Source organism: Rhamphochromis longiceps, linkage group LG15 (genome assembly GCF_057381845.1).
Source record: "Rhamphochromis longiceps isolate RC_006_pf linkage group LG15, R_longiceps_female_GT1.1, whole genome shotgun sequence".
Lineage (NCBI taxonomy): Eukaryota > Metazoa > Chordata > Actinopteri > Cichliformes > Cichlidae > Rhamphochromis > Rhamphochromis longiceps.
In genome coordinates, this window is record NC_140571.1 from 15,957,031 (window position 1) to 15,972,895 (window position 15,865).

The 15,865-nt window shown below is 39.1% G+C and overlaps 1 protein-coding gene across 1 annotated transcript; it reads left to right on the forward strand.

Moving 5' to 3' along the window:
* LOC146652446 (cytosolic 5'-nucleotidase 1A-like) lies at positions 1 to 5,700 on the forward strand. Its single transcript, XM_085382772.1, has 6 exons — positions 1 to 229; positions 364 to 531; positions 2,133 to 2,262; positions 2,385 to 2,507; positions 2,855 to 3,039; positions 4,324 to 5,700. The coding sequence occupies exons 1-6, from the start codon at positions 116 to 118 to the stop codon at positions 4,687 to 4,689; spliced, it is 1,086 nt and encodes a 361-aa protein (XP_085238898.1). The 5' UTR covers positions 1 to 115; the 3' UTR covers positions 4,690 to 5,700.
* The last annotated feature ends 10,165 nt before the right edge of the window (positions 5,701 to 15,865 follow it).

Below are 15,865 nucleotides of genomic sequence, written 5' to 3' on the forward strand. Positions count from 1 at the left end.
CCCATTAGACTTCCCCTTACTTTACATTTCCGCAAAGTTTTGGAGTTGTGGCAGGCTTCCCTTAATCGGGTTTATTACAGTTTTGTTTATAGACATTTATAAGCTAAAAGAAAAGATGAGTGAAATTAAGCCCAATGATAAAGGGTCAAGTGAAGAGAGCGCCGAGGAACAAGACTGGGCAGCGGCTAAGGCTGCTTTCGACAACCTCAAATCTAACAAACCCAGACCTGTGAGTGTTTTAATGCTATTTTCCTTTTCGTTAGCATGTTTGCTGTGTTATATACTTTCACGAAGAGTTGTTTGGGTAACAAACCCCTGAACATGTCTTGCATTTCTTTTTTCTCATTGTTCATGCACCCCCAGCCCAAACCCAAGAATGCAGTCACCATCGCCGTCTCCTCTCGCACTCTCTTCAACATGAAGGCCGAGAGGAAGATCTTTGAGGAAGAGGGCTTAGAGAAGTATGTCGCTTTCCAGCAGGAACATGAAAACGAGCCCCTAAAACCAGGACCTGCTTTTCCCTTCGTCAAGGTAGGCCTGGGCCCCTGTACTGTCAAACCTGCTGTGCAGGGCGTGTCCCCTCAGAAGTGTTCATTCACTATTACAACTGTCTGTGATCACATAGTTAAAGCCAGGGAATACTTATTGATAAACAGTAATAGCTAACAAGGGGCTGCATGTCTATCCCTACACCTAAGAGGAGGTGGTGTAAATGCAAGTGTTTGGCTGTTGTCACTGCTAGAGCAAACATGGCTAAAATAAGAGAAATACCTAACACCGCACCAATTGCTTAATATTTAACTTCTTCATTGCTTTAAAACCGGTTTTACTACTTGTTACAATGACATGGTACAAGCTAGGAAATCAAATCATTTTCAACAAAGAAGACTGAGAAGTTATTCCTGTAAAGCCTGATAGGTGCTGAGAGCTGATGTTTGCACATGTTTATCAGGTTCATTGTCTCACAGAGAGTTATTTTAAAACACTTCTGGTTTTCTCGTTTGACAGTCACTGTCCCTGTGGTTCATAATGAGTGCTTCAACTTTGCTGGCACAGCTGGTACCATAGCCACTCCTGCCATTCATAACAGCCAAACTGTCCAAACACAGAGCATTACAACATTAATGAATTTGGTACTAAATGCAAGGTTAATGTATTAGGTTGAAGTCATTTTACATAATAAATTATCAGCACAGTGTGTTTTTGTGCAATAATATACAAAGGGCCCTATCATCATTAATACATATATACTTTCTATTCCAACAGTTGACTGTCGGATAATAACACATGGATGAAAATATACTGGTAGTGCCCACAGCATGGAATAATAAATGTGACTTTTTTAATAGTAATTTCTCATATGCATGCAGCCCCGAAAGTCTACTCTACCTAGAGGGTATTTTAGATGTAGGTGTCAGATGGGTTCAAGGTGGGGGTGGGACTACATTAGAGATCTGCTGGTGATGGATAAGTTGACAGAAGAGGTCAGCCAGGAGTCTCCATGGACTATGATGTTTGCAGACATTGTGATGTAGTGGGAGTAGGGAGCAGGTCAAGGAGAGTCTGGAGAGGCGGAGTTATGCACTGGAGAGAAGAGGAATGAAAGTATGTAGAAGCAAGACAGAATACCTGTGTGTGAATAAGTGTAAGAGTGAAGCTGTAAGGAGGAGAGTTAGTGAAGGTAGATGTGTCTGAACCATCCAAATCAACAGACAGTTCACAAGAGAGGTGCAGGAGAGTGCAGGCAGGGTGGAGTGAGTGGAGACGAGTGTCAGGGGTGATTTGAGACAGAAGGATCGCAGCAAGAATGAAAGGGAGGGTTTACAAGATGGTAGTAATACCTGCTATGATTTGGAGATGATGGCACTAATAAAATGGTAGGAGGAGGACCTCAGAGAAGGTTCCTGGATGCAGTGTGAAAGAGCTGGCGTGAAAGAGGAGGTGGCTAGGGATAGGGTGAGACGAAGGTGAATGATCCACTGTGCCAACGCCTAAAGGGAGCAGCTGAAGGATGATGCATTGCTTTAAAAGTATGATTTAACCAAAAGAATAGTGGTTACTTCTGTTGAGCACTCATGCAATATCCTTGCTTTGGGTGTATAACATGGTTTGTTTTCTTGTGCCTTCTTAAGGCGCTGATGAACGTCAACACTCAACTGAGGGAGCTCTATCCAGACAACGAGGAGCTGTTTGATATCGTCTTAATGACCAACAACCATGCCCAAGTGGGAGTGCGCCTCATTAACAGCATTAATCACTATGGTATGCTGCGTCGAGGTCTGAGCGTGGAGTGTGATGTTGGATCAAGTCTAGCAATTGCGCGTCTAAAATGAGGAAGTCTTTCTTTTTCTGCACATCTTACTTGTTTTTTCTCCTTGCTTCAGATTTGACCATAGAGAGATTCTGCATGACAGGAGGGAAGAGTCCTATTGGTTACCTGAAGGCCTACCTGACAAATCTTTACCTCTCCAAAAGTGCAGACAAAGTCATACAGGCCATAGATGAAGGTAAGTGATGTTGGTCTAATATTTTAATCAGTACTTTGCAGAGTCTTGGACTTCCTTCACCACCTTCTAGATGTTTAAGTACTTCTTATATTTACAAGCCTCAATGTTGACTTTGTGACTCATTCACGCTTCAGAGGGAAATCTCGACTTCATACTAAACTGCAAGAAATAGCTGGTTGATTTACAGCCCGCCCACCATTCAAATGAACACAGAATAAGCTTGTGTGTTAACCATGATATTTATTTAAAACAAGGTGAATTAAGGGCTCTTGATAGGCTCAATTTATTGTGTACATACTATATACTGTTTAGAGGTTTTAATCCTTGCTTCGCTTACCTTTCATCAGGAATTGCTGCTGCCACAATGTTCACGCCGGACACAGAGCAGGAGCTAAGCAACACTCAGTTGAGAGTGGCGTTTGATGGTGACGCTGTTCTCTTCTCCGACGAGTCAGAGATCATCGTGAAGCAGCATGGCCTGGACTCTTTCTTTGAGCACGAGAAACATTTTGAGAACAAACCTCTCGCTCAGGTAACATATGGTTGTTTCCATCTTCTCCTACATCGCTGATGATTTTTTTCTTCCTTTTTATTTTGTTCTTCAGGAAACAAGAAGTGAGCATTTTCAAAAAGTTTAAGGACACACATAGAGTGCATAGTTATAGCTTACATAAAATAGAAGATGGGCTTTGCCCATGCCCCTCCAAACCTGTCTCAGGCATGCCTTTACCCACACCTCACCATGTGGGATCATTTCAGCCCAGGCGACACCTGAAGACTTTGCACTGCCACTGCAAAGACAATAGTGGTGTAACAACATACACAGAAATTTACATTAACTGCTTACATTTAGAATCTAGATTCTAGATTTTTGTTCTGTGAGGTTCTATCTAGAGTCTAGATAGAACCTCACAGAACAAAAATCCCTCCACAAATACTGACCTAGTTGGTGCAGGATGTGGCAACATAATCAAAATACAACAAGTTGGAATATGGCTACGTCCCCTATTGCAGATATATATATTCTGTCCATCTGTGCAGACTGACTCAGATCCATTGCAACATGTTGGAGACAGGTTGCAACCTGTGCAATTACCTTGCAATCAAAAGTGGTCACCCAGAGGCTGAGAGTGTTCCATGCTACTTGTAATTGAACGCCATATCCCCCCCAAAAAAGCAATGCTATCACCGGGGCAACTGCTGATGATCCTTATGTTATTAGGATGTTGTCCTGTATTTACTGTTGCATGACTGAGCCACTAGTCAAATACTATAAGTGTAGCCATTCACACTTTTTAACAAGTGTTTTGCTCTTTGTTTTTGTAGATAGTTTCACTGTGCAGTCATGGTGAACTGTTGTTTCAGAAGCTGACTCGGTATCAGTAGACAGTACTGGCTGTCACCGCATACTAATGCACCCCACTAGATTCCTCATTAATTACAGTGCAAGCTGCTGATATGAGCATATTACGCTCTGAGAATTATCTGTGGGGTTTACGCACCCCCTTGTGAGTTTGTAAATATGTTTCACATCATCTGAAGCATTTATTTTCCTTGTGTGTGCTTGTGGTTGTGTATATACTATCTGTATTATCCGTCCAGATTACAAGTAGTAGCAGTTTTTCAGTAACTGTGATGTTCTCCACCCAGTGCAACCATCCATCGAATGGAAAGATGATTTAAAAGAGAGGCTCTATGTAAATAAAAGCAAACACATTGCAGTGGATTTCTTCAAATCTAACCTATCACACACAGCTTTTTATCTTCACAGTCCTCATTTTAAATTCAATTTACTTTTATTCTTTGACTCTTTCAGGGACCATTAAAGTGTTTCCTGGAGGCCCTGGGAAAGCTCCAGAGAAAATTCTATGCCAAGAACGAGCGTTTGAACTGCCCCATCCGAACCTTCCTGGTCACGGCCCGCAGCGCTGCCAGCTCTGGAGCTCGTGTCTTGAAGACCCTCCGCAGCTGGGGCCTGGAGATCGACGAGGCTCTCTTCCTGGCGGGGGCTCCGAAAGGGCCCCTGCTTCAGAAGATCAGGCCGCACATCTTCTTTGACGACCAGATGTTCCATATTGAAGGGGCCACGGAACTGGGAACCATATCCGCACACGTCCCCTATGGAATCGGACAAAAGTACCACAAGGGAAAACTCATCGAGCAGCCTAAAAAAAAGGAATAACCTAAGAAAGGTTAAAAAAATAATATTACACTCGCACTACTTTTGCTCCAGATTAAATATTTATATTCATAAAAAAATGTCCATTAAAGGAATCCTAATTTTTAAAGGATTTTGCTCATGAATTGGCAATAAGCATTTTCCTCATGAGAGGGAATAACTGCTGAACAGGAGAATGTATTTTCACACCAGAGTTACACTAGGTGCTTTACTTTCACTTACTGCTGTCGAGGAAAAGCAACCTTTTGGTTGGTTTTAACGTTTGTGCTTACCACTTGAAAGATCTGCAGAATAAGTTTTCTGCTGTTTTTTTTTATTATGTTCATAAAAAAGGTTTATCCCTTTTATCTGTGAGGTTTTTGGCAAATACATATATAAATATATACATATAAAAGTACTGGTACAGATCACCAATTCCATTATTTTCGGTGTTTGGCAAAATCCTCACCCATTTCATATTTTGAAAGGGATTTTAGGAGGTAGAATAACTTCAGCTTACAAGGAGCGCTGATGCTGTTTCTGTGTGTTACTGTACTCATTTATTTTTGAAGTGCCACAAAACTTGATCTTGTTCTGTAGGCTGTTTACGCTGAGTCTGTGTGTCAGCCAACAAGCTGTAACCAGACTTTCTAGGATGGACTGACTACATCTACGTATGCCTTTGTATATGTTTGCAGATATTTATGAAATTTATATTGCATAAATATGTACCTTAATGGTCTGCATAACTAAATGTCAGGAAGAAGTTGCACAGATACACTCGCATGTTTTTATATGCTGGTATATTTAATCTTTTTCATTTTTGTACTCACATTGTGGTAACACAATGATAGCTTGTCTACACCATTTGACTTTTCTACCAGCGAGTAGTTAGATAAATAAAGGAATGCGATGAAACCCCAGTTGTTGTGTTTTGACAGTGTTGGGTAGTACCTAACTGCACGTACTGTAATTATTTGGAGGCACTTTATCCTGCTTTTTTCTTCATTTGACATAAAAATATACTAAAGATTCTCTCAGATTGTTGTGTTTAGGCAGAGTTTGCCTAGTGAGAGCAACATCTTTTTATAAAAGAGCTACAGAGCTGCTTTTTTCTTTTCTTTCCTTATGTCAGGATGCTTCTGATTTATCTCAAGGCCTTTTGAGAAGGCCTGACTGACTCACACACAAACAGATTAATGGCACTTAGTGTAATACTGCAGTTTATACTAATATTTCATATTTTTGGCACACAGGTTATTTGCTTTAAAAAATGACACATTATGTATATAATACCTCGGTATTTATAGTTTAATAGGATTTTGGTTGCAGAGCTTTTACATTTAAAGGTATTTTTGTCCACCGCTAGGTGGTGCTATTTACCTGTAAGTGCTCCTCTTTACGTTCAGGGCCTCTGGGATAGTCTTTCTTTTTTTTTTTTCTTTTTTGTTTAATTGAAAGAAATTTTCATATACAAAACGAGTCAAGGAAACATTTCAAAAGGTGTGTGTGCGTGTGCACTTTAGTTTTTAACAATATATAGTATTTAAAGGAACACACTCCACTTTTTTTGGAAATAGGCTCATTCTCCATCTCCCTCAGAGTTAACAATGCAGCGTCTTCTTTCTAAATCTGTAGGTTAATAGGACTTTGGAGCGGGATCTTAAGGGATGGGGCGTGGCCAGGATTTTTGCTCGAGGCGCCATATCAGCAGGCCAAACAAATGCTTGCTGTGTGTGGACACACAGACACGCATACACGTTTACACACACAAACCATCATATAGAAGAGAGATTTCTGAATAGGGATTTTGTTTCTGTTTTTTGTTAAAGAGACATGAAAGACCTCAACTTAGGGTTAAGTGTATAAACTTGAACTTGAATCATCTTTATGATGCAACCGAAAGAATCATGAATCTGAAAAGCTACATGATTTTTCTGGATTTTATTTTTGTCGACTTATGAAGTTATATATATTGTTTTGTATATTTTTGAAATTTCTTAAGGAGAAGATTGCTGATTGGTCCTAACCAATTACTGTATAAAAGATGAACGACACGACAGCACTTCCTCCCATTGTGCAAAAATGAAGCCAAAATATCCAGCTTGTGGGAGCTGCCATGTTCCACTTTTGGAGCCAGAGTCTGCTCAGTAGTAACTCGTGGTGGAGCGTCTCTGCCCACACACCCACTGGACGTGACCGTGAACACGCCCCCTTACACTTTTTACATAGCCCGGCTGCTCTGTCTCTCATTCTGCAGGGTATGGGTAAAATTTATCATACAAAACATGCACTCTGTGTAATATGGATTAACGTTACTGCTGAAGATGTGAGGACATCTGATCTCTGAAAAAACAACTGTTAATGAAGCTGGAAAAACACACCCACGTCTTGATCCTTAAAAAAGCATATTAATATATAGTAAAAGCCAATCAGAAATAAGTAGAAGTAAAAGGCTTCAGCCTACTAATATTAGTCAATAAAATACATTCTCTGCGTCAAAAGTGATGAGTTAAGGTGCCCATGGAGGCATTTGGCCCCGGGGTAGACCCAAGTCAGGCTGGAGAGATTATATCTCTTGGCTGGCCTGGAAACGCCTTGGTGTTCATATTCATATTAATATTCTTATTCTTCTATGACAAAAAAGTACAAGTGTTCATTTAAAGAAATAAACAGAGCAGTAAGAGATGTTTTTTTTATTTTATTTTTTTTCTTTATTTTCCTTAGCCGAAGGCCGTGTCGTTTGTTTTCTGACCTGGGAGTTGGATAGTCCTGGCTCAGGGACTTTTTTGGACGCCCTGTGTCACTACTGTTTCTGGCCTCTTGTTGTCTTTTGGTGTGTTTTCAGAGGTTCCACTCAAGGTCATATTGTTCATTTTCTTAACTAGGAGTCGGATAGTGCTTGGCGAACAACTTTTTTGGCTGCTCTGTGTCACTGGTGCTTGTCCTGGCCTCTTGTTGTATTTCAGTGTGATTTCAGAGCTTTTGGTATCGCTCGAGGTCGTAACATCCATTTTCTCAACTTGGTCTTGGATAGACCTTGACAAAGAACTTTTTTGGATGTTCTGTGTCACTGGTGCTTGTCCTGGCCTTTTTTCCTTGGTGGAGAGCAGCTGTCGTCACTTCTGCAATTCTGTGCAACATAATTCAGGCCGCGCTTCCTCTTGAGTGGAAGCTGGAAATGTGTTTCCACAGAATTTGGCTCTGGGTTTTGGTGGTCCATTGTAGTAAAACCAGCGTAAGCTTGTTGGCTTTTGTATAGTAAGCATGTTCTTATTAGTAAATACTTTAAAGTATTTACGATAAGATTTAACAATAGTGTGGGTACTGCTTTACAAACCTTATTATAATTATTAAATGAAATGTCTATTTTACACTTATCATTAAATTATTCATAAGATAGCAAGTTTCCGTTTTTATCAAGCAGATCAACAACAAAACATACACCGCTATCATACCAGTCTGATTTAGATAAGGACTTCTTATTGATGACTATAACCCTATTATTCTTTTACCATTTTTTTTCTATTTTTCTATTTTACCATCTTGGTAAATCATTTTTAAGGCAAGCTATGGCATTTTCTTCCCAGACTTGATCCTTGATCCATGATTATTACGACAGCACTTGAATGCACATCTTCAGTTACCTGTTTGACTTACAGCCTTAAAATTTTTCATAAGGAGTCACTTTCTTGCAAAAATAAATATGTTAAGGGCCGCTACAGAATATTTCTGCCTTCCATGTTCAATCGTCTTAGATGTGCATGACGGAGGGAACCACTAGGGGGCGCTCCAGCTTAACTAGATTAGGTTAGCCGTTACATTTCCTGCATATAGACTCAGCTGTATAGAGAAAAAATATAGTAACACACGCATAGTTTAGAGAAGCCCATTAAAAGCCTTAAAATCATCCTACCAATGCCATCATAAGAATGCTGAACCGTACAAACCTACAATAAGTCCTCTTTTTAGAATACCAAGTTCCCTTTCAGCACATTTCCAGGTATCAAAATATCACTGCCAAGCACAGAAAGAACAGCGAAATGCAAATCACCGTGTTCGCACTGAACATTAAATCTAATTAGAAGTTAATGAGCTATATCCTGCAGCTTCAGATATATTAGAATATCTGAGGTTTACCATTCTTGGACTGAGATTGCAGAGATAATATGTGGTATATGAAATAAGAACACATTTTATACACACTGACAGTGAACCCTCTCGCTGCCGAAAAGCCAGTCAGGCCATTAAAAAAAGGTCGTCTGTGGTGGGAAGGTGTAATTAATTCTGAAATTGGTTGCAGCGAAAAATGACGACACGGAAAAGGAAAGATGATTTTCAAGGTTTAAGTCCGCTAGATGATGTGAGTTGATGATGATGATGATGATGAATGAAGACAGAAGAGCGGACATAAATTTAATCTATACCGTGTATGGACTGATATAACTAGATTTGGAGGTACATGCAAACATATATGATATATACGTTGTAGCTGATTCCACACGATTTTTCTTCTTTTTCTTCTTCTCAAAACCTAGTTCTTATATCAAAATTTGGTGCTTTTATCAAAACCTGGTTCTTATATCACCCAGAATGGCAACAGGTGGCTCGAAGATTATGGTGCGTAATGCAAATATCACTTAATGCAATCTCAGGTTGTTTGTCAGAAGTAGATTTAAGAAAATGGTTACAGATGTCTGAACATGATTCTTTGTAACTCTAAACTTCAACCTCAACTCGTGCATCATTTGAGGCCTTCATCACCCAAATGAGTCTTTACACAGCTTTTTCCACCTGTGCACTCTTACTCACTGAGACCTTGAAACCAGTAAAGATGTTAAAATAAATGAATAAAGATAACATTGAAAAACAGAAAACGATTTACATTTATGGAACAAAATGTAAGTAGCATGTCATGTTGTATTAAGCCAAGGCTAAGGTGGAGTAAAGGATTTTTAGAGTTACTATAACAGGAAAAGTGAAAAATGTGGCTATGAAAGATAGTGAAGATTAAATATAAAGTGACTTATATGAGTAAAATAAATTTCACTAAGTACACTTAGCAGATTTTTACAGATTTTTTGTGTCCCTCTTTCTGTTTTTGTAGAGCTTGAATTACTGCCAGCATCGCTGCCAATGTGAGGGTTTTTTTGGGGGGGGATGCTCACTCGGCAGAAGATATTTTTTTAATTTGATCATATAGTTGAGTTATTCATCTTGTCAGGGGAGTAGCTTTGCAACGAAGCAAGGTTTTGTCAGGCAGAAGAAGTGTGTGCATCCCTGAGAGCTGGGACCAACTGGCTGTTGCCATGGATACTTGGTGCTGACACCACAAGAACTGTGTAGGTTTGTTGAAGATATAATTAATAACAAAGGATTAGAGGCAAAGGTAGCATGGGGCTCAGTATGAGAAACCTCATCACACAGTTTCTATAATTGGCACTCTTTCCGTGTGTGTGTGTGTCTGTCCGTGTAATTGTGTGGACACCGCAACAAAAGTTCTTGAAAAAAACAAAAACAGTAGCACCCTCATTCTCTGCTGTCGCATTTATCTTCTTGACAAGCAATTTGCTCTAAATATGTTCCCTTGGTTTGAGTTTCAGAATGTTTTTTGGAAAGTAATTTATTTGTACCTGCATTACCGTGATTGGCCCATTGATGCATATCCTGGAGATCTTGGGAACATTTATTAGACATAATTAGATAATTGATATGTTTTTATGATACCGTGGCTTTCACGTCGCTGTGCAGAATCTTAAATATGGAACATGTTTACAAGGAGTAATGTACAGACTTAATGAAGGCAAAAGGCTTTATAACAATATGAATCAATGGATACTGGATGTGCAAAGAAAGAAAGAAAGAATTTGTTAATCTGTAATTTTTCTGTTGTGTTGGCTGCAGCGTTTTTAATTGCATTTTTCAGAAACTACAGTCATCCTAATATCCTAATCATGTCTTTTCTTTTTAGATAGGCTTATTTAATATAAAAGATTTACAGACCACAGGAGTGTGTCTAAAGTTACGGCTTGGAGTGGCCATGATTTTCCCTATCATATATACCACTGGACTAGTGCTTCTTGAGATTCAACACATTTCATACTTTAGTTTTAATAAAACAGGTGCAGGTTGCACAGCACGTTCAAAAACTATGAGAAATCACTTGGTTAACTGACTGTCATAAGTTCAACCAATGGTTTTGCTAATGCAACACTTTCATTTTTCAGTGAAATTTCAAAGTCTTCAGTTGTCTCCAGCATTTCAGTAAAAGTCTCCATGAAACCACTGGCTTACCCATCCTAGCTACTTTTCCATTTTCCATTTTTGAGCACTTTACTTAATTTATTTGTTATGTTTAGCTTATACGTAAAACCGTTTGACCCTTTTTTCTTGCAGTTTCAGTAGTTAATATATTAGCCAACAGTCCACAATTTCACAAATTTATTAATTATATAATTAATTATATATAACCCTATTATATAACTATTTCAGTGATTTACCTATGCTGTTATCTTGCAGTTTTAGAAAGCAGTTTAACTCCTAGCCATATTTTATAGCTTCTGTAGCTTCTTAAAGTGTTTACCCCAATGATTGTATGCAGTGTATGATTTATCAAGTTTAGTTATCAATTCCGTTTGTTTATTTATACTATTAGCTAATAGTTTTGTTTTTTGTTTTTTTTTACTATTAGCTAAACCTTAGCTGGTGATTTTAGCCATATATTATATATTCCCTTTTTGACCTTTCCTATTACTGTTTTTTGAGGCTTTTGGTCTTTCCTGTGACTTATTTCTACAATCTTCAACCGAATAAGCAGATGAATAAACAGAAATGACAGCAGTGAGTTGTCCCTACTATTTTAATTGAAGAAAAAAGTCAAATTAATAGTCTAAACAAGAGAGACTTATATAGCAAGCACTGAAGTGACTTGTTGTAAAACACTGTGTGATATAATTTCCTTGTGCAGTAATGAGCTACAAATATATTATGTCCAAACAAATCCTGTATATTTTGGTACTAGAGTGAGGACACTTTCAAACTGCAGGAATCAATTTTTTTAACAGCCATTACAAGAAAGCTAAAAAAAAATCCCCTTGGTGTTTAAAGATGCTATGCATAGATAAGCCATTTAAAAGAAAAGCAGATATGGTCGTAGGATGTGCTACACATAAGAGTTTGGATCATTTTAGAGCTTCTTCTAACCAGAAATATGGCAAAGGCAGGAAATCCCACACCATATCAATAAAAATGTCAGAGGCCTTTAAAGAGCAAAGGGTGCACATAGGGGGTCAGTAAACTTGCACATCAGGTGCATCATAGGAGGTGTTAAGTAGGTTCTTTTCAGTGATATAAGCATTCAGAAAGTGTAAAAGAAATCTGCAACAAAAGTAGCTATTAGCAGATATATTATTTTACTGATTTTTTTCAGTGATTCTTTCAACCATTTGGCTAGCAAAAGTTGCAAAAACGGTGAGAAATGTGATCACAGTAATTCCTTAATATTCTGTGAATCTGCAAAATGGTAAAATTGTTAAAAGGAAAAAGCAGCTTATCTTCACATTTGAGAAATGCAATTATGGAATGTTTGACATTTTTACATGAAAAATGACTCAACAATTGTGCGCACTCCTTTCGGCTTTACTCACGCTCATTGTTAGGTAACTACTGGCAAAGCAGAGCCTTTTTGTTTTCATTTACTTTTCAAAGCTGTCATATCATTGTAACAGGCCGAAACATATAGTGTTATCTGCTAAAATGTACTTAGACAAAAGTATTGTGCCATGAAACTAAAGTAGTTAAAATTGGTACTCAAGTGGAGTACTGTGAATGTACTTTCACCACTTTTTCTGTAAATACAATTATAGTGTGAGTTTGTGGTGATGAAGTTTGGATTTCTGCAGGTGGCGCTCACTTCTTCGTCTGTTCACCCGTGAAGATGGTCAGCACTTGCGATAACAGCTCAGTGAATCTGCTGCACGATGCCATGCTCACCATTTGCTGTGTGACTGAGTTTGTGGAACACATTAAGTTTTGTGGCATTATTTGTTGAAAGAGGACTATTGTTAATCTACAGTATTCACATGAGGAATGTAGCTTTGCTGAACAAACTTTGATCAGGTGCAGAACTTTTGGTAGGTACCTTTTAAAGATTGCTGTTGTCTATGCTAACACACTGCCTGTTTGAAACAGATGCTCATCACCCTTGTGATATGCATTATGTGTTTCTGTAATTGCTGCCTGACTAGTGTTATTGCAGACCTAACTGTGTGTTCTGCAGGGATCCCAGGAAACCTATTTCTACACCTCCAGAATGAGCTGGCTCTTATTCAATTTAGCCTATTCTCATTTGATTGCACAGTGTGGTTCTCTAAAAGCGACCCCACAGGTCCGGAGGCATTGACAAGTGTCTCTGCATGAGATGGATAACTGAAGCCACATCGGCACACTGTTTCCTCCTTTTGGCCTTTCATGAGTGCACCTGTTAGATATTATCGACAGGCTCACCTAAGATACAAAACACAGTTAGGAAGCTCTAGGCCTGAGCATCTAATACACATATCTAATGATGGGAAGAGTTTAAACGGTTCTCTGAAAATGATTTGAATGATTTGAAATCAATCACTCATCACTTTTGCTCTGAAAATCCAAGGGGGAAAGAGAGGGAGTGAGCTTGGTGATAGCATGTTGCTGGTCCTTTACAGAGCTATTAATTCATTGGCACATTATATCATTTTGTAGGGTAAAAACATTAAATAGTGCAGAGTGGAAATAAAAGATTTGTTTTTCTTCTAGTATTTTAGATTTATCTGGCCCGAGTGAATGGCCCGCTCTTCGTCACTGACATCTTTGATGCATGTACCCTGCATTTCTTTTTCATGTAATTGAGTTACGAGTTAAACTGGCTTTTGTCATCTTGAGAAGCATCACACTCGCTTCTCGTCCAACCAGTGTTTAGCGTGAGGTTGCGTGGGCAGAAGGGAGAGCAGTATTAGATCAGCCATAGTAACAGATGAACGCCGTACAGTCATAGTACTTCATGGTCAGTGCTGATCAGCTGTGGCATTTAGACTGCTCTCCGGGCTTAGTAGAGGACACAGAGTGTGGTCCCGGCAGGGGCTCAACCCAGCCAGGCAGCAACACAACTAGCCGGCAAGGGAAAGCAGAGTGTAACTAGTGAGGAAGAAAGCATCACCAATTATCTCCACCTCTGCGCTTGTAGCAGGAATCCATTTCAGCACCATTACCTCTGGGCAGCCATGGGCTGACAGTCTCTCCCATCAGGGCGATAGTTCTAAATTGGCTCCCACCCCTCTCCTCCTCCAGAGATTGAAAAGAGATTATTAAAGACATTTATCATAGAAGAAGCCTGAGCCTGTCTGGAAAGTCTGAAAATGGTGAGAAATGGCAGCACAATGGAGAAGGCCTGAAGAAAGAGGGGAAAAGAGGGATGGAGCAGGAAGAAAATGATGAGGAGGTATGTCTTTGCTGAAGGCTTGGTGCTCCTAGGAGACAGGGTGGTCCCATGGGTAAATCCAATGGGATGCAGCAGTAGACGGGGTGTGGGGCCCAAGTCTGAGGGAAAACATGTGAACAGCAGGCCACCCAGTCATGGCTAAAACCCTACATATCGGATGCAGCACTAATGACACCCCTTGAGACCGTAACAGTCTGGCTACAGCACAACAAGATGCTCCATAACAATCTGGCTACAGCACAGTGTATTATTTCTGTCTGACCCAAGTTGAAATCTTGGAGAAAGACTTTGCAAGCTGGACAAGCTGAAGGTCTGCTGTTGTTGTAAGCGCAGACATTAATTTACACCATAATGCCTTTGACTATTCCAGCCAAGAAGACAACCGCATGTTAAAAATGCCGTGTCCTGCCCTGGGTCCTAGCTTTGAACATGTATTGTAAGACTAATTTTCAGAACAACTTTGTACACTTTAATGCAGTGTTTTATATCTGTCAAACACTCACTTGCCAGTCTTTACACTCCACCCATGCACAGACTAATAGAGGTGTTATTGATGTAGTTATATAACCACCTGAATATTGATGAACATTACAGCTACAGTATACCCATAAGAATACATGCTCCAATATTGGAAAGCTGTCCTCATGACATAGATTACATGCATATCAGAAAATGATTAACCTGAGAGTTAGAAGACAATGAAGTGCAACAACAAAATGTGAAGAAGTTTAAAGAGGAATTCTGACAGCAGCAGTGTGACAGCACACGAATGTGCATATTTTACTGTATATACATGTGCGGACAATTTTAAAATCGCATTTGGTAATAAAAAAAAAAAGAATCTCCTTTTTTGGATTTATTCAGTACAAGTACAGGTGAGGAAGAGGGTGCAGGCAGGGTTGAGATGAGTGTTAGGGGAGATTTGTGACTCAAGATACAAGAAAGAGTGTAAGGGAGGGTTTACAAGAGGGTAGTGAGACCTGCTGTGAGGAATGATTTAGAGATGGGGGCACTAACAAAAAAAAGGGGTGGAACTTGAGGTGAAAGAGTCGAAGATGCTAAGATTTGGACAGGATGGGAAATGAGCATATCAGGGGGCCTGTTTTATGCTGAGGGTACAGAACAACTCCACTGCACTGAGGGGGTCAATGATCGGGCCCAGGTACCACAGAATATTGGATATAATTTTGATTTGAGTAACTTTTATTTGATGTACTTTGGTTGATCTTCTGTCTCTCTCCATTAAATGAAAATTACCATAAATATTAGACATTGCTTATTTCTTTCGATGCGAGCAAACATAAAAATTCAACAGGGTATCAAATAACTATTTCCCCCACTCCAAATAATCTTTGTAATAGAAAGGACTTTCAGCTGCTCCTTTGTCACATATTTGATTCTGCAGAGTTTTACACCAGAGTACAAACCCTCAAATTTCTGCAGTCTGCTTTTGATGTAGTAGAGTTCTATTTAACATGACTTGAGTTGATATTAAATACAGGCAAATCCAAGTTAATGATTTTCTTAAATAACAAAAAGTTGTTGTCAAAAAGTTCCTAAGATTAAAATCGTTTAAGGGTTTAAAACTGAAATAGTTAAGTATTTAGGGATCGTAGATCAGAATTTCTCATTTAAAACTGACATTAAAAGTATTGACATTTAAATTTCTTTTTTAGAAATAAAACTTTTTTCCCCTCTACAGTTGAGAAAAGACTTGGATACTGT